At 44.4% G+C, this 23,304-nt stretch overlaps 2 protein-coding genes across 4 annotated transcripts in view; one reads left to right on the top strand and one right to left on the bottom strand.

The window, feature by feature from the left end:
• The window catches only part of CLTRN (collectrin, amino acid transport regulator), a 34,494-nt gene extending 11,692 nt beyond the window's left edge, over window positions 1-22,802 (top strand). The window contains exons 4-7 of one of the 3 annotated variants that reach the window (XM_059158760.1): window positions 7,031-7,144; window positions 12,552-12,746; window positions 14,454-14,568; window positions 21,947-22,802. In XM_059158760.1, coding sequence (XP_059014743.1) covers window positions 7,031-7,144; window positions 12,552-12,746; window positions 14,454-14,568; window positions 21,947-21,976 — 454 coding nt within the window. In that variant the 3' untranslated portion in view covers window positions 21,977-22,802. The remainder of the gene's footprint in view (window positions 1-7,030; window positions 7,145-12,551; window positions 12,747-14,453; window positions 14,569-21,946) is intronic. The other 2 variants (XM_059158759.1, XM_059158761.1) reach the window with 2 other exon arrangements.
• Window positions 4,630-6,175, bottom strand: LOC131822243 (POM121-like protein 12). Its single transcript, XM_059158752.1, has one exon. It carries the CDS (start codon window positions 5,738-5,740, stop codon window positions 4,862-4,864), a length of 879 nt encoding a protein of 292 aa, XP_059014735.1. The 5' UTR covers window positions 5,741-6,175; the 3' UTR covers window positions 4,630-4,861.
• Window positions 22,803-23,304: the final 502 nt, after the last annotated feature.

Below are 23,304 nucleotides of genomic sequence, written 5' to 3'. Positions count from 1 at the left end.
CCTTCCCTGAGTGTCCGCATGGGCCACACTGCAGGAATGCAGGGCCGCACAGTGGCACAGGCTTGGGCCTTGCCCTCTTGTCCCAGGCCCAAAGAAAGCTTGTGTTGCAGATAGACTAAATATTTCTGGTAGTCTCCCAGGTGACTTTGCAGCTGATGAAATTGAAAAGGGTGTTCTTTACTTGGAGACAATGAAGTTCATATCAGGGCAGGGATTAGAGACCCTTGCGACAAGAACTACGGACAAACGACAGGAAATGTAGAAACCCTGCGCCCTCTCGAGTGTCCTGGGTCTATTCTCAGCTGGGGTGTGGAATCTTGTGAGCCAATCCAGGCATCTCAGGATTATCAGCTTCTACTTTGGTTTTTAATCTTCTGGTTGGCTCACGATCCTATGACCTTGGTGTTCAAGGGTCTTAGCACTGCAACTCGTGCACTTACGGGAAGGGTCGTGGCATCTAAAAGCCGTTGCAGTAGGAACTCTTCCTCACCACCCCGAACCATGTTGGCTGAGCTATGCTACTTCTTAGTACACTTTTGTGAGTGAGTGAAGCTTGTTTACCCAGGCTCCTAAGCCACGGGCACAAGGAAACGATGGCCACCCACCCATTTCTCCCTCTTCTGCTACCTCAGGGGAGACTCCCCTGCTGGATCTAGTGTCAGTCATCATAGTAGAAGTGGGTCTGGACTGCCTGGGCTCTATCTCTTGTTGGCCTTCAATTTCTCAGTCTTGGGGAAACCAAGACATCATGGTTCCTTTCCCAAAGCATCATCCAAACAAGGAGGAAGCCCCAGCCCATGAGTTTCAGTCTTCCTCTATAGCCTTTGCCTTATAGCCCTCTCCAGAAGCAGGGTGTGCTCTCCCCTGGCCCTTCCCACAAACTCGTTCCTTTAGGAAGTGGGCTTACTCATTACCACTTCAACTGCCTGTATCAGAACAAAATAGAAGCACTTCTCAGTCATTGTATCTCTATGGTTGGTCTTTGTTGAGCACCAGACAACTTTTCTGTTTTCTGAAGAACCACAGACTTCTTTGACTGGAGGAACCACTATGTAGGGAGGATACTTAATATTCTCTAGTCAAAGACCCTCAGCAGTGTATATATTGTTCCCCCTTTTTACTCTATGAATCTAGGAGAGATGACGGAAATAGTGCCCCATAGGACACTAGGACAGTCAGGCTCCCTGATAAGTGCTTGATGCATCTGAACACAGAACTAGTTTCCAGACATGTTCCTTAATTATTAAGACCATTGTTAGGCTGGTGGATGCCCATATCTTCATTTGAATATGACTACTACCTTTAGAGTACATTTGTATGTTATCTCTTTGTCAGTAAAGCCAGTAAAACTATTACTAATCCATTCCCTTGTTTTATTCTTGTAGATCATATTACTGTACCCTACCCAGGCAACTTTAAAACTACCTGCTTTGCTCCTGTATTTATATGTATTTAGTTAGAAAACCTACAGATGTATTTACAGAAGACTTGCAGAGATCATATAGAGCGATCCTGTGTACTAATGGCTCTCAGCCTGGGGGATTTCTTCCCTCCACTGCCCCTGAGCTTATGTCGACTTGTGTGGAGGTCCTCTGGTGTTACAGTTGGATGTGCTACTGGCCTCGAGTGTGCAGAGGCTGGGGATGTGGTACACGTTCTAGAAAAGAACAGACAGCCTCCTACAGACAAGACTTAGGCAGCCTAAAATGTTAATAGTGCTGAGTTTGAGAAACTCTGCTCTAGACTCTTCCCCCATTACCCTGATGCTGTTCTATTAAATACCCACAATAGCTATATCAAAACTAAGGAATTATCATTATTTCAATACTTTTAAATTGGAATTTTTCAGACCCACTTCCCCTTTCACTAATGTCCTTCCTCTGTCGCAGAATTGATGCCTCTTCAGTGATCTCTCTAGCAATGGAGAGTATTTCTCTGTCTTCCTTTGGTTTTCATGAACTTGATCTGCCTCGGTTTTCAGGACTTGACACTTTGGAGATGGTTTATGAGTGTTTCTTATGTGTGTACAGTTCTGACCCCAGCCAGGTAGCATATGGAAATGTGGTGTGTTTGGGGGCTGCATCTATGCCTGGAGAGTGTTGTAGTATTTAGACGGCAGGGCTCAGAGGTGATCAACGTGCTGCCAAGTTCAGGACAGTCCCAGCTAATAAGGAATTCCCTCCTCAAAATGCCACCGGTACCCTTGTGGACACACTAAGACGTCCAGCCCATTCTAGCAACTGCTGTAGAGTGAAATGCCTCGTCTCAAGTCCAGCAAATGGCAGGGAGTAAACCTCAAAACACGAACTTGACTTCTAGCGGTTCAGTCCAAGACATTTTGTATCTAACAGTAACTGTCAGCATTGAAAATGTTGACTTTAATATCTTCAGGAACAGTTTGCATCTTCTAGTAATCTTCACGTCTAGGTAGATAAAACATTTTCAATCTCTTCGCTGAGGTGCTACGTGAAAGTAGGCATTGCCCCAACGGAAACCCCAGGTAAAGAACTTGCATTCATAGTAAAGGATGCTGTAGTTCCATGGTGATGCGGACACGGGAAAGGACGTAGGGTCCCGGTTGTGTTGGTGGACTCATACGTGTCCCTATTCCTTCTTTATTTTTCCTTATGGAGCTTCTCTGCACCTGCTAGTGTGTCCGTTTCCTTGTTTCTTCTGTCTGCGCCCCCTTAGAACGCAGGCTGCACCGGAGAAGAGACTTTGTTTATTCTCGGACTCTCTAAAGGTGGATGCTGTGAAATTCATGTTTAAACACTATTTAAAGAGGCTTTCGATGGAAGGAGCGAGGCAGGGAAAGTGTCCAGAAGACCTCTTAATGCGGTTCCTGGCTTCCCCATTTTCCCAGCAACGTTACTTTGCATTTGTTTAAATTCTGTAAACGGCGTGAGCCACACATACTCTACCAGTCCCCGGCTTTTTCATTCAGCAGATTCGTTTTGAGATGTAACCTGTTGTCAAAACCACAGAGCCCTAGTTCAGTGCTTTCCCACTGGGGGTGATGTCGGTCCCCCTGGGCATATTTGACAATGTCTGGAGATGCGTGTGACTGTCACTGCTGGAGGTGGTCCTGCTGCTGTCTGGGCGATGGGGGCCAGGGGTGCCGCTCAGCATCCCACGATGCAGAGAATGGCGTGGCCCAGTAGCCCAAGAGTGGAGAATCCTGGGGCTATGTCCTTCCTTCGGTTTGTGGAACAGAATTTCCTCGCTAGCGCATAGTATGTTTACGTTAGCTGTCCCCTGTGAGTGAGCATTTAGGTTGTTCGGCTTCTCTGTTCTGACGGAGTGCTGGGAAGAACATTCTCACTGCTCTGTGTGTGTGGGGGGTTGTGGTGTGTTTGTGGGTGTGTGTGTGGTGGGTGGTGGGTGTGTGTGGTGTATATGTCGGTGGGGGTGTGTGGTTGTGTGTAGTGTGTTTGATGTGTGTAGGGAGTGTGTATGGGAGTGTGTGTGTGGTATTTGGGTGGGGTGTGTGTGCGGTTATGTGTGGTGTGTGTGCATGTGGTGTTAGTGCTGGTGTGTGTGTGGGTGTAGGTGGTGGGTGTGTGGGGGTGTGTATGGTGTGTGTGGGTGGGGATGTGTGTTATGTGTGAGGGTGTGTGTGTTTGGGGTATGTGTGTTGTGGGGGTGTGTGTTGTGGGTGTATGTTTTGTGGGTATGTGTGGTGTGTAGGGTGTGTGTGTGTGGTGTGTGTGTGGGTGTCTGTGATGGGTATGTGGTTGGTGTCTGTGAGTGTATGTGTGTGGGAGGGTGTGTGTATGGTGGGTGTGTGGGATATGTGGTGTGCGTAGGGGATGTGTGTGGGAGTGTGTATGTGGTGTGTGTGGGTATGGTGCATGTGTTATGTGTGTGGGACGGTATGTGTGTGCTGTGTGGTGTATGTGTGTGTGGGTTTGTTTGGGGGGGGTGTGGTGTATGTGGGGGGGGTGGTTTTGTGTGACGGGGTATGTGTGTGTGTGTGTGTGTGTGATGTGTGTGTATGTGTGTGTGTACATGGGGGGTATGTGTGTGGTGTGGGGCGTATGTGTGTGTGGCAGGGGTGTGTACACACCGTGTAGGAGAGTTTCTCATGGTCACGCTCCGCTCTGGGCAGCACTTCCAAGCGTTGCTACACATTGGCACTCAGCGCTGCCTGGCGCCCCAGTTCTCAGCATCTTTCCCACCACTTCCCAGTATTTAGCATTTTCAGTTTTGCCAACAAGTAGCTTATTTTTAAAAAGACGAAGCTTGACTCTTTCTGCCAGCAGAGGTCACTGTCCCTCAGTTTTTCCACCAGTGTGGGCTTTTTTTTCTTCCAAGTGCTCCCCCACTCCCCTACCACCTTCCCACTACCCCTCACCCCCCCCACCCTCCCACCTCTCTCCCCCCACCCCCACCTCCTTCTGGAATATATGGCAATGTTCGGAAATATTTTGGTATTTTCACAATGTGGGTGCGCTGCCCGCCCCTAGAAGATAGAGGCCAGGGGTTGTGCTAAAACCCTACGATGCAGAGGACAGCACCCAAGGACCAGGAAAGAATTACCCGGCCCCAAATGTTAACAGTGCCAAGACAGAGAATTCTCAGTGTAGACGAAATCCTCGTATATGTCCCTTTGAAAGAAAGACAACACTCTGTATAACGAAACTTTATTATTGTTACTAACAGAACAGTGTTTTCACTCAAGAAACTGGGAAAAGGGGAGAAGCAGGCCTTCCCGCTAAGTGTGTCTCCAGGGAGAAGGCGGGCAGGGGGAGGGCAGAAGGAAGACCGAGGTTTGGATGCCAGCCCCATGGGTCAAGGGAGGTGGGTCTGGGGCCTGGGCGGAGCTGCTGCCCGGGCGGTGAGGGCTGGCTGCCGGGGCCGGTCACTCATGCCGGGGTAGAGCGGGGGTCAGCGGGGTAAAAGGACTGCTGGTTCGAGTCTCAGGCGGTGGCTCAGGATACAAGGGGAGCCCCAGGCTGCAGGAGGGCCCAGGCTCTGGGACACGCTCATCTGCTCTCAAGCCGAGGCCCGGTGACTCTCCTGGGGCCTGCTGGTGTCCTGGCGGCGGGTCGGGCCCGGGCTGGGTGGCCTCCTGGTCGGCGCGATGCCAGAAGAGGCCTCTTCTCAGAGGCCCAGGCCTGGGCACGAAGGAAGGGGCCATGCCATCTTTCCACACAGGACTGAAGGCGGACGGCCTGGCCCCTGGGCTCTGCCGCCTCCTCTTGGCCGGGGGGCCTTCGAACCGGAGAGCTCTGCCGCTCCTCTTCTTCCCTCTCTGGCCGGGGCTGCGAGCCCTCAGCCAGATCTCCTTGGCGCAGGAGTGCGGGCGCTCCTGGGTGGCTGGGCGCCCGCTGGAGCTCCCGCAGCCCTCAGGAGGAGCGATGTTGACGGTCACCATGTTCCAGACGTTCAGGACGTTCTGGGCCTTCCAGAGGCAGTGCCTCACGAAGCTCTCGCGCCTGCTAGAGAAATCCAGCCCCAGGAAGGTGTGGAGGGGGGACTTGCCGCGGAAGCTCCTCCAGGCCTTGGGCACTACGGCCCTCTGGACTCGGGGGTGGTCCAGGTGGGGCGGCAGCGGGAGGTGGGTCCGGCTCTGCATCCAGCGCTCCCGGTGCACCGAGATGACTTGGTTCTGGACCGCGCCGCGGCGGTGGGGGGCGGGCCTGGCCCGCAGGTAGCGGTTTCCCCAAGCGGGGCGTGGCAGCGCGGCCTTGGCCGTGCGCAGGTATCTGCCCAGGTGTCTGCTCAGGTAGCCGCCCATGTTGGCGGTGCGGCGGCGTCGGGGCCTCGGAGGGCGAAACACGGCTTCCGCAAGGGCTCCGAGTGTCTGCGGACGCGGAACACGCCGGGCTGGGGCGACCGTTGAAACCGCGACGCACGGGTGGCACGCGGGGTCTCACGTGGGGAACCTCCTGGACAGGGGCCCTGCACGAGCCAGGCCCGGGCCCCGCGGACGGGGAAGATGCCCCGGGTACGCCTGCTGCTGAGGACCGCGGACCCTCCAGATCACACTGCATGTCCCTGGCACGTGGCTCTAGGCACAGGGGCCGCGAGGGCTGCTTCGGCGTTTGTACCTGACACTTAGCGGGAGAAAATGTAGTCATTTCTATCGGGTCCTGAAAATACAGAAAACCGGCAGAATGGCACTCTCCTTCATTATTGTAAAAATGCACTTGAATGCTCTTTTAAAGGAAGAGGAATTTACATTAGTAAAGGTGATGGGTGCTTCCATCTTCCAGAACAGTTGCTAATGTCACTTTTTGCAGTTTTGCTCCTAAGAAAATGGTGAATGTGTTCATGATTTATGTTTTAGTCCTGGCAACATTGAGTTATGTTGACTCTCCTGTAATTTTTAATCTTTATATCTTTCATATATTCATATATAATTGTCTCCCATCTGAACACTAATGTCATTTCTTTCCTGTCATATGTCCCAGCAATGTATGTACTCAGAGTGGTGTGGCACATTCCCATTGACAGTTGGAAAGCAAATAATTGCAGAAACAGTGTTCAAAGACTGCTGGTAAATTGATGATTGCACTTCAGCTTGGAGGTCTCCTCGTATGTCTGCTCCAGTACCTGAGTGGGAGAGGGATGGCGGTGTGGCCAGCACAGAAGCAGTATGGGGCCAGAGAGTGGCAACTGATTTGTCTGGATCTGGGATGTGTCAGTCTGAATGAGACTAAGAACAGCTCGATGAAGGAACACCAGAGGCGTCTGTGGTTTTGAAAGAGGCTCAGTGTTGGGGAAGCAGGGATGCTTGTCAGCTAGCAGGTGATGAAGAATGAGATCCTTAACACTCTTGACTGTGTACTTTGGTTATTTTCTCATTTTGGTAGATTCTCATTTAAGGAGTGATTCCCAAGTATCTGATTTTGCAACAAAGGAGATTTCCTGTGTTATTTTCTTCTTAATAAGGCATTTCTTAAAACAGTAAAAATGAGTTCATAGCTAAGACACCTTTTAAGATGGTAATTATGCCAGAGTGGATGTTCCAATGGAATCGGTCATAATTTGCTTATAATGTATTTTTTTTCTCCATCATCTGCAGAATTTCCCATGTCCTACTTTGCAATGTAACCCAGCGGGTGTCATTCTGGTTTGTGGTTACAGATCCTTCAAAAAATCACACCCTTCCTGCTGTTGAGATACAGTCAGCCATAAGGTAATCACCGCTAAATATGTCTTCTCCTGGCATATCAACTTGTTGATTGATTCGACAGTTTTCATAAATTTTGAAGAATTCTCTCTGTGCTTCACAATGATTTATGTATTCATAGGTGAAAGATTTAATTTTGTTAGCTTGTATTAAGCATTAGTTTGGATCAGTGTTTCTTATCCAGGGACAATTTTGCCTACAAGGAGACATTTGGCAATGTCTGGAGACATCTTTGTTGTCACAGTTGAGGTGAGGGGCGTGGGGTGTTGAGTCGACGGAAGTTAGGGGTGATGCCGAACATCCTGCTATGCACAGGATGGCCCGTCAGAACAAAGAGTTATTCAACCCCAAAAGCCAATTGTGCTGTGGCTGAGAAGCCCTGGTTTAAATATTAGCTATGAATGTTTAGGGCTGTCTTCTTTTGGCAAGAAAACCTGGTGTGGTGCTGTTGTGTGATGGTTTATCACATGGATTCTGGAGCCCAAATTCGTAGGTTTTGTCTCTGGATTACAGACAAGTTACTTCCCCTCATTTTGTTTTCCTCCTATAATCTATAAAACAGGAATAGTTATGGTACCTCTCCCTCAGAGTTGTTGAGAAGGTTAAATGAGTTAATAAATATAAGGTATTTTGAAGGACAAGTCATACCTTTGGCTTTTATTTAAACAATAAAAATGGTCTCATTTTTTGGGTCTCTAAGGACTTAACTTCTTTAGTTAATGTACAGTCTTTGCCTTTAAAAGATTTTTTTTTTTAAAAAACAAGGTAAGAGCGTGACTGTCATACAAATTAAAAGTAAATGCCACTAAAGATTTTATTGTCTCATTAATTAATGAGGGAACCAGTAAAATGGTAAAAGCAGTTCAAAGGAGACTTCAAGGGACGCCTGAGTGGCTCAGTCCATTAAGTGTCTGCCTTAGGCTCAGATCATGATCTCAGGGTCCTGGGATCGAGTCCCACATCGAGCTCCTTAGTCAGCGGGGAGCCTGCTTCTTCCTCTGCTTGCTTCTCCCTCTGCCTACTGCTCACCCAGCTTGTGTTCTCTCTGACAAATAAATAAATAAAATCTTTAAAAAGCAAACACACAAAAACCCAAAGGAGACTTCAAGTACCAGTACATCTTTGGCAATCAGGGAATGGTGATGTCCATTTACAAAAAGGTGCACCATTCTGTCCATCAGGTAGTGATCAGTCATATTCGACCAGACACAGCTCACTTGATTTTCTCTGGGCAAGAATCATTTACATTATGTCAGTTTTCTACCACTTATAGATTTGCGAAATAACTCAAAGACAAATAGAAGGTATAAATTGTCCAGAAAGGTGAATTCACCAGATACTCAGTAATATTTTTTACCCACTTCAGATTTTACACAGTTTTCCCCAGTTCTTCTCCACCCCTCCTTGTAATCATGACGATCTTTCAAAAGTGAAGTGTATTCTTTTTTTTTTTTTTTAAAGATTTTATTTATTTATTTGACACACAGAGAATCACAAGTAGGCAGAGAAGCAGGCAGAGAGAGAGGAGGAAGCAGGCTCCCCGCTGAGCAGAGAGCCTGATGAGGGGCTCGATCCCAGGACCCTGAGATCATGACCTGAGCCGAAGGCAGAGGCTTTAACCCACTGAGCCACCCAGGAGCCCCAAGTGAAGTGTATTCTTGACTTCAGAGAAGGATGCAGTTTGTTTTTACTTTAATCAGTGTGTACTTTATGTATGTAAACTTTCCATCCCTAAAATGACTACTGTTGGGCAAAGGTATATTGGAACAGTAAGTTCAGAAAAGAAACTATTTCTGGAAAAAGAAAGAAGGAAACCAAGTAACTCCCCTTACAACAGATTTACAGGTTACCGAAATACACATTATTCTCTTTACCATGAAGAAATACCTAGCAGAACTCATTTACTGTCTGTAAAATATTAACATTTAAGATAATGAGTATGTAATCAACGCCAAAGGTTTTTGTGTGAACAATCGTCCATTTCCCTCGCCGAAGCAAAGGTCTTGAGGATCTATACTAGCAGGATATGATTTAATCTGCTTTAACAGGAAGGTTTGAACTACATTGTTCGTGTACTTATACCACTAAAAATACTGTTAAGACCCAGCACTTAGGGCATGAGAATTAGGAACACTGTATTTCACTGTATTTTATTCACACCGTCTCCATGCTCTAGGAGGACTACAAGGAAGTGAAGGCGCTGCAGTGAGAACAGGCTCCCGTTAATGCGAGGGAGGAGAGTGAGTGTTGGGGGTGAAGGTGGAGGACGTAGATGAGTATGTCCACGACAGAACGCCTCTGTCAAAGGTCCTTGCAGGAGACGCTGCTTAAGGGGTGGGGAAGGCTGAAAGAATGAGAAGTTATGCCAGGGATCGGTCTCAGCAGGATTGTATGAAAATAAAGGGAACAGTACCAAGAAAGAAGGATAGCATGAAAAGCAAGGGGATGGCAGCTAGAGGGCAGGTAATAGGAATTTCAAGGCTGAAGATTCTGGTGGAGGTGGGCGCAGTGATGCTAGTTCTGCTTCCTATTTGCACAACCCTCTCTGCTTTGTGAAGTGCGTTCCTGCACGTGTGTGGCATTTCATGTCAACACCGATCACTTCTGAGTAATTGTTTTTTTTTAAGGATTTTATTTATTTGTTTGAGAGAGAGAAAAAGAGAGGTGAGGGACAGAGGGAGAAGCAGACTTCCTGCTGAACAGAGAGCCTGCTGCGGGACTCGATCCCAGGACCCTAGGATCATGACTTGAGCTGAGGGCAGATGCTTAACCAACTGAGCCACTCAGGTGCCCCAGAACATCTGTCTCTTTTTTTCTATCTATCTATGTATCTATCTAGTTATTTACTATTTTTTATTATGTTCGGTTAGCCACTGTATAGTACATCATTAGTTTTTGAGGTAGTGTTCAGTGATTCATTAGTTACTTATAACTTCTAATCAGTCCGAGAGGCAAAAGAACAGCAAAGTGTTCACTAACCAGGTAGCTAGAATGAGAATATAGAGCAACTTCTCATTTTACTCTGAGTCATACCTTAGTAGTGGGGTTCGTTATTTTGTAGAGACGTTTGTGTTCCCAGATTATCAGTGATAGGTTCTGGAAAAAGGAAGCTTTTCCGTAATTTGACAATACCCAAAATATGGGAAGAGCCCAGACGTTCATCAGCAGATGACTGACTCTCTCTCTCTCTCTCACACACACACACACACACGAATATTACTCAGCCATCAAAAAGAATGAAATCTTGGGGTGCCTGGGTGGCTCAGTGGGTTAAGCCGCTGCCTTCGGCTCAGGTTATGATCTCAGGGTCCTGGGATCGAGTCCCACATCGGGCTCTCTGCTCAGAGGGGGCCTGCTTCCCTTCCTCTCTCTCTGCCTGCCTCTCTGCCTACTTGTGATCTCTCTCTGTCAAATGATTAAATAAAAATCTTTAAAATAAAAAAAAAAAGAATGAAGTCTTGCCATTTGCAACAACATGGATGGAATTAGCGGGTATTATGATAAAAAAATTACATTGGAATTATCTGCTGCTATAGATTATCTGGCTGGGATTCTTTTTCACATTTGTGAGTAATCATGTCTCTACATAGATTTTTATTTGCTAAAGGAGGTCTTTCCTGATAGCCTCGTGCTGATCTGCAGAGATTGTCAAGCCATTACTGTCAGGTTCAAGTCCTGCACTGTCCAGGATGGTAGTCATTCCCCATATGTGACTGCTGAGCACTTGAAATGTAGCTAGTCCAAGATTAGATACACCCTAAGTGTAAAGTACACATCACATTTCAAAGATTGAGTACAAAATACAATGTGAGCCAACTCAAGATTGACAACAGGTTGAAATTATATTTTTCTGGCTGTGTTGGGCAAAAAAATTATTAAAATAGTTCAGGGCACCGGGCTGGCTTGGTCAGTAGGCCATGTGACTCTTGATCTCAGGGATACGAGTTCAAGCCCCATGTTGGGTGTGGAGCCTACTTAAAAAAATTAAAATAATTTCACCCCTTTCTTTTTATGTTCTCTTAAAATGCACCTCATAGAGTATTTGAAGTCACACATGAAGCTCACATCATATATGTATTTTCCGTTGCTGCTCCAGAGGTAGATGAAGTCAGTTGTCTAGTGTGAATGCAGTAAAGGCCAGCGAATATCCCAAGAAATCTCCTCATCTAGTTTGCAAATTCCAGTTAGAAATTCACTTATTTGGTTTCAGTCAAATAAGTCTTTGCTCTCAACCCCTCCCTAACCACTGCCACCACCAAAAATGCAGATTTTCCCCAGCAAGAGTAATTCATTTACCTTGATATTTTTTTCTGGATTTTTGGGCTTCTCAAACACCAATGACTTTATTCACATGAAACTTACAGTCCTGAACAAAACTATGATACTGTTGTCTCCATTCCTGTGCTTACTACACACTCTGGCCTCAAGGATTCCTGTGGGTCCCTCAAAACACAGCTCAATGTTGCTTTCTCAGGAAAGCAGCCCTGACTTCTCGATATGAGGTACTTGCCCCCCCCCCCACCATCTCCCACGGCAGCCATACTTAACGTCTCTCATGGAACATTTTGCACTGCACTGTCATTGTGGAGGGACTGATGTGCCATTCTTCTCCACTGGTCTAGACTGTAAGCACCTTGGTATTTTCATTTCACTTTATATCTCCAGCACTTACCACCATATCTGGTACTTGGTAAGTTTTCAGCAAATGTTTGTTGAATTAATGAAAAAAAAAATCAAACTGATGGATTTACAGCTGCTCCTGGCTTCATGGTTCTTTTTTATTCCTGATTTTCTTTTCTTCTTGAGTTTTTCACCCACTTTTTTTTAAAAAAGATTTTATTTATTTATTTGATAGAGAGAGATCACAAGTAGGCAGAAAGGCAGGCAGAGAGAGAGAGAGAGGGAAGCAGGCCCCCTACTGAGCAGAGAGCCCGATGCAGGACCCGATCCCAGGACCCTGAGATCATGACCTGAGCCGAAGGCAGAGGCTTAACCCATTGAGCCACCCAGGTGCCCCTTTCACCCACTTTTTTTACACACAACTTTCCCTCTTCCTGCTCTTGGTATTTGTGTAAGTCACCTTAAATCGAGTTGTGTCATCTTAGTCTAGAGGCTGCCTTTCTGGAAATAAAACCTGGTGGGCAGAGCTTCAAGCTCAGGACTTCTGGTTACTTCTAGGACATTCCCAACAATGGAGGGCAGTAGGCGAGCCTTTCCGTAGCAGCCAGCACTGCTACGAAAAGAGTACCACAGCATGACTGACCCCCGTCAGACTGTCTAGTCAACCCGAGGTCTCTTGCCACAGGGATGCTCTGTTCTAGAGATAATTATAATCATGAAGAGATAGGACTATACCTTCTGTTTATAACTTTTTTTTCTCTCTTGTTTGTTTTTAATCCTCATTATATTGTAGAATGAATAGGAACCGGATCAACAATGCCTTCTTTTTGAATGACCAGACCCTGGAATTTTTAAAAATTCCTTCCACTCTTGCACCACCCACTGACCCATCCATGCCCATCTGGATTATTATATTCAGTGTGATATTTTGCATCGTCATAGTGGCAGTCATGCTGTTGATTTTATCAGGAATCCGGCAACGTAGAAGGTAAGATGCTTAAACAGAGTGACTTAGGGAGGATTTTCCTATTTCCTTATGACTTGGAAAAATGAGGAGGGAATTTTCTCCAAGCTGAAGATAATGCCTTAAATCTGAAACTTTGAAAATATTGGTGATTATCAAAATATCACTTGGGCTCTTGTGTTTAGAGACTTTCTAGAGTCCAGTGTCCCTTACTAACTATGACTCTTTCCAATACTATCTTTTTCTTTCTTCTACACCGTATGAATATTTCATATCAAGAATTGATTTTAATATCTGTATTATGCTTTTGTAAGTTGGATATACAAACCTAAGTAGACTTTTTGGGTAGGCAGAGTTAATCTTTAACAGTCCTCTACTGGCAAATGCCAGCAGTTCCACGGTTCTTTCCACGCCTCCCCAGCTTGGCTTGCCTTTTCTTGGCCCAGTGCCTACAGGCCCCCTCTTGTCCCGGATACTCTTGTGCTTCTCTGCTTCCCTCCTTCCAACAGTTGCCTGTCCCTCTAGTGCCTGTAGAACTACGTTCCTAGGTGAACTCCGAATCAACACCTTGCATCAGAATCAGCAGGAACGCTTGTTTAAAATGAAGGTTTGCCCTACTGCAAACCTTCTAAAGTATAATCTGTAAAGGGGATACATTTTAATGACTATCCAGGTTATTCTAATTCACTTAGTTTGAGAGCTTCCAGTTTGGAAGCTGGGAGTTCCTTTACCTGGATCCCGGGGCACCTACAAACTTTGCTGTCTAAATTATTGCCGTTACTTCAAGGGAGACTTTGAGACTTTGAGACCGCTGAGAAAGTAACAAAGGTGGGAGAACAGGAGGAGAGGCGGAGAGGATTTCTCAGCATGACGAAAGGAGAGAGTTTTGTTTACAAGTAGCTCGGATGCAGACGGGAAGTGGAGAGGGTCCTTACTCTTTATTAGACAGTTTGATTTTTCTAAAACCTTCTCATCTGATTCCAAGGAAGAAGAATTTTGGTAAGTGGAAATCACAGGGACATGCATTGGCTTTCAAAAGGGTCGATGCCCACACAGACATGGGGGTTGAGTTTGGCCAAGTGTGGGTTCAACTAAATGTTTCTCTGGAGGTTTACTCCTGTCCCTATGCCTCATCCTAGTTACTAGCAGAAGGGAATCATTTCAGATGTTGGCCTTTGTAACTTTTTTCCACAAATGACAAGTGAAATGCTCTGGAATAAATGAGATTTATGTCTAGTCCCCATCTTAAAACTCAGAGGTTAAAATCAAGTTGTACTTGCTTGATATTCTTCATCTCGGCATGGCATGCAATGCTGAGAGCCGTGGTACAAGTTGTCAGTTTGTTTTGTTTTCAGTCTTTTTTTTTTTAATATTAAGAAAGATTCCCTTGGAATATTTGACACCTTGTGTTTAATATGTTTAAGTTCCATATAATCCTGTAATACTGTGCTTCTAGGATTTCTAACGATTGTAACCTCTATAAATTCACTTCATCTCCTTGGCTCCCAGTTTCCTCACTAGCACAGTATACTGTAGGAGTTAGAAGGACGGACGATAAGACATACTGCTTAGATCCAAAGTATTTATATCCTAGATTCTGCTGTTGTATGTAATCCATTAACTCTGCATATCAGGAGGCACAGGCAATGAGTCAGGGAACCCAAGCGCAGGAGAGTATGGTTTGCGGTGCTAGCATCGGGTTGGTTAAATTTTTCTTTGTTGCTTGTGCAGAGATGACTTTGCTGGAGTGACAGCGAGGTATACCGGAAATAATGACCTTGGTGGGATAAAAAGAGTTAATGCAGTGGTGTGCTTAGAGTGGTGCCTGGCCCACGGTGAGCGCTCAGTAAGTGTTAGCTGTTACTGTTATTTTATTATCCTGCCATTTGCTGGCCTTCCAGCTCGTGCTGTCTCTTTCCTGCTGAGCAGGTCCTGCGGTAATATAATAATTGGGTGTGTAGCATCATAATCTGTTGCCTGGGAGAAGTGAGGCTGTTGTCACAACCTTGCCTTTGCAAATTCATTTTGTGTTCAGACTAGGAAAACAGATAGACACATCTCTTGCAGAAATCTGAAGAGCATCACTAATTGGCAAATAGAGTCAGGACAGTTACGACAACCTTCTGAAGATAAATTGATTTGTTGTGTTGTAAGTTAGATACGATCTGTGGTGGGTTTCTCGTGGGCAAAGTACTGCTTGGAAGGTGTGGAGAGGGTGTGGTCTGGAGTGGGGAGAGCCCTGGTGATGGTCATGAAAGCCCTTTCTAATCATGGAAAAGGCAGAAGTTGGCCCCAGTGCTTTTAGTCCTGAGGAAACAAAGATTTGTTCAACAGTTCAATCCATACATTAGATAGAAAATCTTACATTTAGAAAGCCGGGAGAAGGTTGTCTCAGTTAACCATTTTGCTTCCGTGGAGAAGAATGCCACTGTCATCAACGACATATGCATATTTAAACCTACTGTTCAGGGCATTTCTCAAGGAAACCTTTAACGATTCTTTTACCTTTGTCAGTAGCAACATTACATTGATTACTCATAGCTGGTCACTGTGAAGTGTGCAGTCATTGGAAGCCAAACTGGGCGAACTCAAACACCACCTATGCCCTTTAGCCAAATGACCTTGGTCGAGTCATCTAATTTCTGTGGGACTATTTCTCCATCTGTAGTAAGAAGGTACTATCTCACAGGGCTTCCGTGAGGATTGGTTGAGATAAATGTGTATAAAGTACCTAGAATATAGCATGCACTAAATAAATAGTATTATTATCCAAGATCAGCTTAACCCATTTCTGTGACTAAGGGATACTGAAAAAAGGATCTCATTTTCATCCAGAAATTGCCAGGATGCTATAAAAAGTTTTCCAGGGGCGCCTGGGTGGCTCAGTGGGTTAAAGCCTCTGCCTTTGACTCAGGTCATGATCCCAGGGTCCTGGGATTGAGCCCCGCATCGGGCTCTCAGCTCAGCAGGGAGCCTGCTTCCTCCTCTCCCTCTGCCTGCCTCTCTGCCTACTTGTGATCTCTGTCAAATAAATAAATAAAATCTTTAATAAAAAAATTAATAAAAATAAAAAGTTTTCCAGTTCAGTGGCTCATTGTTTGGGATTTTATTAGTTAACAAATCCCTATTTTATTTTATTTTTTTTTTTAAGATTTTATTTATTTATTTGACAGACAGAGATCACAAGTAGGCAGAGAGAGAGGGGGAAGCAGCGATCCCAGGACCCTGGGATCATACCTGAGCCGAAGGCAGGGGCTCTAATCCGCTGAGCCACCCAGGCGCCCCACAAAGCCCTATTTTAAAAAGCAAGTGATCTTATTAGGGTTGCTGTTTACTACAAGAGTGGTAAGCTGGTTAACCAGCTGTCTAAAAAATATCCCAGTTTGTAGCATTCGTTGATTTCCTAGCAACTGTGAAATTTCTGAAGATTTAACAGTTGCCTGGTGCAAGCCTACAGCAGCCAGCTTCAGCACACCATTGCAGATGCCACCTCTTGGGACATCATTTGAGGAAGTTGCTTTTCTCTTACCATCTAGTTGAAAATAGCAGTTTGTGGAAATGAGAGACTCGTTGAAGGGAAAGAAAAAGTTGGAAAATGATTTTATTTATTTATTTTATCTTGGGGAAACAATTAGGCAGCTCGGTAGGTGGGCAGGTACCCAGGATGAACTACATCTATCCCACAGTGATGTCTGTACTAGATCTGTGTCCACTGCCAGCCTGCAAGTAGATGTTTTCGTTCTCTGGTCAGCTTTGTGATGATGAGAATGATGATGACAGCGATGGTTGTGATGGTGACAACGGTGATGCGACCATGACAGTGGCGATGCAGTTGATGTGATGCGTGTTTTAGTAGAAGCAGCACTGGATGGATACTCTTGGTTTTGGGTTCCAGTCTTAAGCCCTGGTGCTTATTAGCTGTGTGATCTTAAGCAGGTCACATCTGGAAAATGAGGATAGTAATATTTTCTTACATAGTTATGATGATGAGAAGACAAAGTTGGAGAATACACACAAGTGCTTTGTACACTGGAAAGTACTCTAAATTCATCTCTCCAGAAGCCAAGGCCCAAAGAAGTAAAACATATCTTATTCCCTTATTGACTATCCATTCTGTGATGGGAGCTCTAGTATTTATCAGGGACGATACATACACAGATAATGTGGATGGTTCCTGCCTACAAGGAGATTATAGTCTTGCACTTGGTAACAACGCCAGATTAAGGACTTGGGACATAACCCTAGCTAATGCTCCCAGTAGAGCAGAGTCATTCGTAGATTCACTTGGTTTATTTCTGGTTATATTTCTATTCCCATAAGGGCAGTAGTAAACATATAAATGCATTTAGATTTCTAACAATACTGCTTTTCACACAAGGGGATGGGACTCAGCCAACATTATCAATATACTGAAATTTCACATTCTTAAAAAGTCTTAAAAATAGATGTATAAGTAAAATCAGAAATGTTAGAGCTAATAATTCTTTTCCTTTGCTGTTCTTAAGTGCACATACTCAGTAGGAATCAAATGTGTGTTTTGAGTGAAGCCTGGGGAGATTAAATAGAGTTCTAGGTGCACTGCTTTCACCAGTCTTGTTCCTTTCTCAAAGATAAGCTGCTTTATATAGTTGAGTCATAGCTCCTTTATTTGAAAAACAGGGATAATAAGGGGCCCGTGGGTGGCTCAGTTGGTTAAACGTCTGCCTTCAGCTTAGGTCGTGATTTCAGGGTCTCTGGATGAAGCCTCCATCGGGCTGTCTGCTCAGCAAGGAGTCTGCTTCACCTCCTCACTCTCCCTCTGTGCTCTCTCTCTCTCAAGTAAATAAATAATGTCTTAAAAAACAGAGATAATAATAAAATCTTTATAATACTGCAATCGGAATTAAATGAGGTGATGTACACAAAGCACTTAGTCTGGTTTCTGTCATGAAATAGATACTAATTAGTATTATCACTACCACATGGCGACATGAAGCACCCTGCCTATGGTCACATGGTCAGAAGGTTCGTAGTAACCGTTTTTAAAACCAGGTAGTCTGGGCGCCTGGGTGGCTCAGTGGGTTAAGCCACTACCTTCGGCTCAGGTCATGATCTCAGGGTCCTGGGATCGAGTCCCGCATCGGGCTCTCTGCTCAGCACGGAGCCTGCTTCCCTCTCTCTCTCTCTCTGCCTGCCTCTCCATCTACTTGTGATTTCTCTCTGTCAAATAAATAAATAAAATCTTAAAAAAAAATAAATAAAACCAGGTAGTCTGGGGGCACCTGGCTTCGTAGGTTGAAGTCTCTGCCTTTGGCTCAGGATATGATCCCAAGGTCCTGGGATTGAGCCCCGCATCGGGCTCTCTGCTCAGCGGGAAGCCTGCTTCCTCCTCTCTCTCTCTGCCTGCCTCTCTGCCTACTTGTGGTCTCTGTCAAATAAACAAATAAAATCTTAAAAAAAATAAAATAAAACCAGGTAGTCTGGATCCCAAAGGCCATCAGTCTGACTGGACTGCAATGCCCACTGAAATCATTCCAGTAACACTGATGTTTTCGCCAGGAATCATCCATACTGATTATGAGGATGGTTCTAATTCCCCAATAATTAATTCTGTTCTGTTTCAAAATCATATTTGTCTATCCTCTGTTGTTTTTCTGGCTATTCTTGGGCCTTGGCTCTTTAGTCCTATCTTGTTTGAGGGGAGACAGAAATATTCTTTGTGCTTTCAGCCACCACTACTTTATTTTTTTTAAAAGATTTTATTTATTTATTTATTTATTGGAGAGAGAGAGAGAACGAGAACAAGCAGGGGGAGCAACAGAGAGGGAGAAGCAGGCTCCCTAAAGGGAGCCCAATATGGGGCTCGATCCCAGGATCCCCGGGATCATGGCCTGAGCCGAAGGCAGACGCCTAATGACTGAGCCACCCACGCGCCCCACCACTACTTTATCATGAGCAAACCCTAACCCTAACCCTGCTCCTCCACACCCCTTAGCTCCAAGGGTCACCCGGCATTTTTTTTTTGGTCCCTTCATTTCCCCTCTTGTCTCTAGATTTATGAGAAGTATCCACCCTCAAGGTTTTTAAGAACTAATTTCAGGTCTTTTAGTTACTTTTTAAAAACAGTCTTCTTCCTGAACCACCGTACACTGCAAGAACAGTGGAAGTCAGCACTCGATTTTATTTTTCAGGAAAAGGAATTCATGTTTTTAGCAGAACATCAAATCAGAATGGTCCAGAAACATAGTTAAGTTTTATTATTGTTAGTAAGAGCAATGCAGAGGCAGTGAACCCGTTTATTACCGTGTGTACTATGAAACGTGACAAAGCCCTGCATTGCTGTTAGATAACCGGTAGCTGCTTATCGTGTCCCGCCAGCGCAGTCCTGACACTGCAGTTTGTGAAGCCGGGCAAGGCCAAGACGCTGAACGACTGGATCCAAGGTCACAGAAGCACAATGTGTACCGCATTCGCCATCGGCACAGCTCCATTAGATACATTTCCACAGCCGTTTTGCCCAGAAACTTTTTGGTTGAGAAATCCTTCTTCTCAAGAAGATGAACTTGTCCTTGTCTGTTTTACTTTACATCTTTCTTTTTAGTTCTTCGCCATTCCTTTGTGAGGCCTAATGGATTAGTTCTCCTTTATGGCGGGGAGTGGAAGGCGAGATTCCTTGTGGTGATCTGCAAGTGTCCAGCTCCCTGTGATTTTTCATCTAACTCTATAAAAGCACTTTCTTAGCTGAGGGAACTGACAGGTAGACGCTGGCCATGTCTATTTCGAAGACTTCCATTGCATAGCCACCTCCTATAGAATGCTCCATCCACTAAGATTTTTTTTTTAAGATTTTATTTATTTATTTGACAAAGAGGGATCACAAGTAGATGGAGAGGCAGGCAGGCAGAGAGAGAGAGAGAGAGAGAGAAGCAGGCTCCCCGCCGAGCAGAGAGCTTCATGTGGGACTTGATCCCAGGACCCCGAGATCATGACCTGAGCCGAAGGCAGTGGCTTAACCCACTGAGCCACCCAGGCGCCCCATCCACTAAGATTTTTGTGATGTGAATTTCATACTTACCTACGCAAATTTTAGAGTAAGAGTTGACTGTTTAAAATCTGTTTATTGTTATGGAGAATTCTTATTCCCTCCAAGCCCAGTGAGGAGTGAGTGTGGGGGAAATTGCACGAACTAGACAGACAAACCATAAGTGACTCTTAATCTCACAAAACAAACTGAGGGTTGCCGGGGGGAGGGGGTTTGGGAGAAGGGGGTGGGATTATGGACATTGGGGAGGGTATGTGATTTGGTGAGTGCTGTGAAGTGTGTAAACCTGGTGATTCACAGACCTGTACCCCTGGGGATAAAAATATATGTTTATAAAAAATAAAAAATTAAAAAAAAAAAAAAAAAGAAAATATTTTTCTTTATTTGACAGACAGAGGTCACAAGTAGGCAGACAGGCAGGCAGAGAGAGGGGAGGGGGAGAAGCAGGCTCCCTGCTGAGCAGAGAACCTGATGCGGGGCTCGATCGATCGAAGGACCCTGGGATCATAACCTTAACCGAAGGCAGAGGCTTCAACCCACTGAGCCACCCAGGCGCCCCGAACTAGACATTTTTTGATGATAATTTATAAATGCGCATTTGTTACTGGGGCTTCATCTCCTCTGAATCATCACTTCTTTTTATAACCCATAAAAAATGGGAGGGAGGATGAGTGAAATTTGGAGTTTGTCCCCATTGTTAAGTCCTTTCTTTTCATTTTAGGACAAGGACTGTGTCTATTTGAACACAGAGTAGTCAGTCAAAACATAGTTATTCAGTGAGTGTTGGGTACTGTGAATGGAAGTGATATGATTGATGGTCATAGAATGCCAGTTGAATACCCTGTTACCAAATCACCTCTTATTCAGTGGTTGAGTATCCATTATGAGCCTCATTAGAATCAATTATTATTATAGTGGTGATTTTCTATTTCTGTTACTCTGTCTATAATAGCTGTCATTCCTGTGTGACTAAGAGGTCTTTCCTCTCCCTTCCTCTCACCGTATTCTCTAAAGCACGTTAAAATGGACTCTCATGCAGGACTAATAGGAAACTCTACCTCAGTCATCTCTGGGGCATCTTTACCACCTCTTCACTCACCAGAGACTCACCAAGGTTCGAGGGACTTCCATAGTGGTGGGAGTCCATCCTGGTCACCACAGCAGTGCCCCCCATTCCAGCGGTGGGTGTGATGCATTCAGGTCTGCCTCTCCGAAGTCTCCACAGGTTCCTGGGACAAAAGAATCTCTAGCAAGTCTGGGAGCCTTATGCCCAAAACCATGCCTCCATGATGCCACAACCTTAATCTCTTATTTAGCATAATTGACTCAGTGACTCGGTCTTTCACAAAAGACAGGAAGACCCTTTGAATTCAAAGCTGCAGAGTTTCACACTCCTTTTATTAAGGGTGCAGAGTCTACAAAGAATCTGAGAATGAGGAACTCAAAGATTTATACTGTCATATAGAGGTTTTTTGTTTTTGTTTTTCGTGTTTTTTTTTTTTTTTTGAATGACCTGCAGTTTTAGCTATGAGGTGTAATGTAATTAATAAAATGTGTTCTGAGTTCCAAAAACCCAACTTAACAAATGAAGACAACTATTTTGTAGTAAGTAGAGCCAGGTTGATACCTGCAGTTTATAATGCTTGCTTCTTTTCTACAAAGGAATGTGAGTTTGCTTCCTGATACCTCATTTCAATTTGATTTTCACTCAACATTTGCAGACTATTTGTCAAATCATGTGAGAGAAATTTCATGCTTTTTTAAAATTCAATTTTAGTTAAGTTGTTCTCCTAGAGCTAAATACTTTGACTTGCCAATTTGCCATACGTTTTCTTCACATTCCTTCGTGCAGTATGTGTTAGTGAATGTGTATTGGTGTGTATGTGTGTACCCAAATACTTTCATTCATATACATGTATATATTCACTCATATACATGTTCATATATATTTATTTTAGTATTCCAAGTGAAACCACTTGTTCGGATATACATATATATGTATATATATCATCCATGCAGACTTCTTATCTTACAGCAGCTTTTCACCCCATTAGGTCTTTATCATCTTTGCAACTTATTTGGAAAATATGGAATCTCCTCAGTTATTTCATCATTCTGAGTTTCCTCTCTTGCTCTCCATGTTTGTGCAGAAGACCAGGCTTTCTGCTTCTAGACCCCAATCATTCTTTTTATGTGCATTTAGGAAGAGCAAAGGACCATCCGAAGTGGATGACACTGAAGACAAGTGTGAAAACATGATCACAATTGAGAATGGCATCCCCTGCGATCCTTTGGACACAAAGGGAGGGCACATTAACGATGCCTTCATGACAGAGGATGAGCGGCTCACCCCTCTCTGAAGGGCTCCTGTTTTGCTTTCCCAGGAAACTCAACACTTGTTTCTGTGCCACTGCTGAGCATTATAAATTATCAAGGACAGATCATCTATTTTATTTCATCATTCTTCTTTCCTAAGAAATTCTGCATGTGCATGAAAGTGAAAGGCTGTCATTTATACCCATGAAGACCACTGGAATCCTAAGCTGTTGACTACTCAAAATATTCTAAAGTATTTCTCTGACAACACGATGTATAGGTATAGCCACGTGGTGCCTTTACTTATTGGTTTAAAGGTGCATTAGTGTTGAACATTGCTGGAAATAAGGTCAGGCTACTACATATATATACAGATGTATATATATATATATATATGTGTGTATATATATATGTGTGTGTGAAGACCTACGGAGGGAGATTTTTCCAGTGGAGAATACCCATAATATGGTGTAAAAATCTTTGAAGATGGATCCTTTTTGAATATTGTTCATATCATTCTGTATATGACTAACTAAGGAAGAATAAAATATGATTGGGTTATGAATGATGACAATGGGAGTGACAGTATCCAAGATGGAATTTCATCCTATGACCATACCAATACTTACTTATCCTCTATCATTCTCTGGTAAGTCAGCCCTGTTGGTTGACTGTTTCTGCAATTTGTAAAACAACAACCTCTATGAATTTAATAAAGCGCTAATCATCTCTTTTTAATTATGCGACTGATTGTGGTCTGAGATTTATTTTCATACTGTGGAAATTAGGAAGCCTAATTTTTATTAGTTTTGTGTAATCTGTTCTGCAACCCTAGAATTGAATTATTTTTGTTGTGTGTATCCTTGCTTGAAGACATCTTGTAGGGGCAGCTGGGTGGCTCAGTGGGTTAAAGCCTCTGCCTTCGGCTCAGGTCATGATCCCAGGGTCCTGGGATCAAGCCCCGCATCGGGCTCTCTGCTCAGCAAGGAGCCTGCTTCCTCCCCTCTCTCTCTGCCTGCCTCTCTGCCTACTTGTGATCTCTGTCTGTCAAATAAATAAAGAAAATCTTTAAAAAAAAATAAAGTGTATCATTTAAAAAAAAAAAGACATCTTGTAGTTCGTAGACTTCATTTTATTTCCAGATAGGCTATGGCTATTCTAATCTGTAATAATAAATTATACATTTATGAATAAAAAGAAACTTTGCTGCTCAATCTCCTACTGCTTTCACCCATAGTTGATGTT

The sequence above is a fragment of the Mustela lutreola genome, chromosome X, assembly GCF_030435805.1.
Source record: "Mustela lutreola isolate mMusLut2 chromosome X, mMusLut2.pri, whole genome shotgun sequence".
NCBI lineage: Eukaryota > Metazoa > Chordata > Mammalia > Carnivora > Mustelidae > Mustela > Mustela lutreola.
This window is presented reverse-complemented; position numbering and strand designations above follow the sequence as displayed.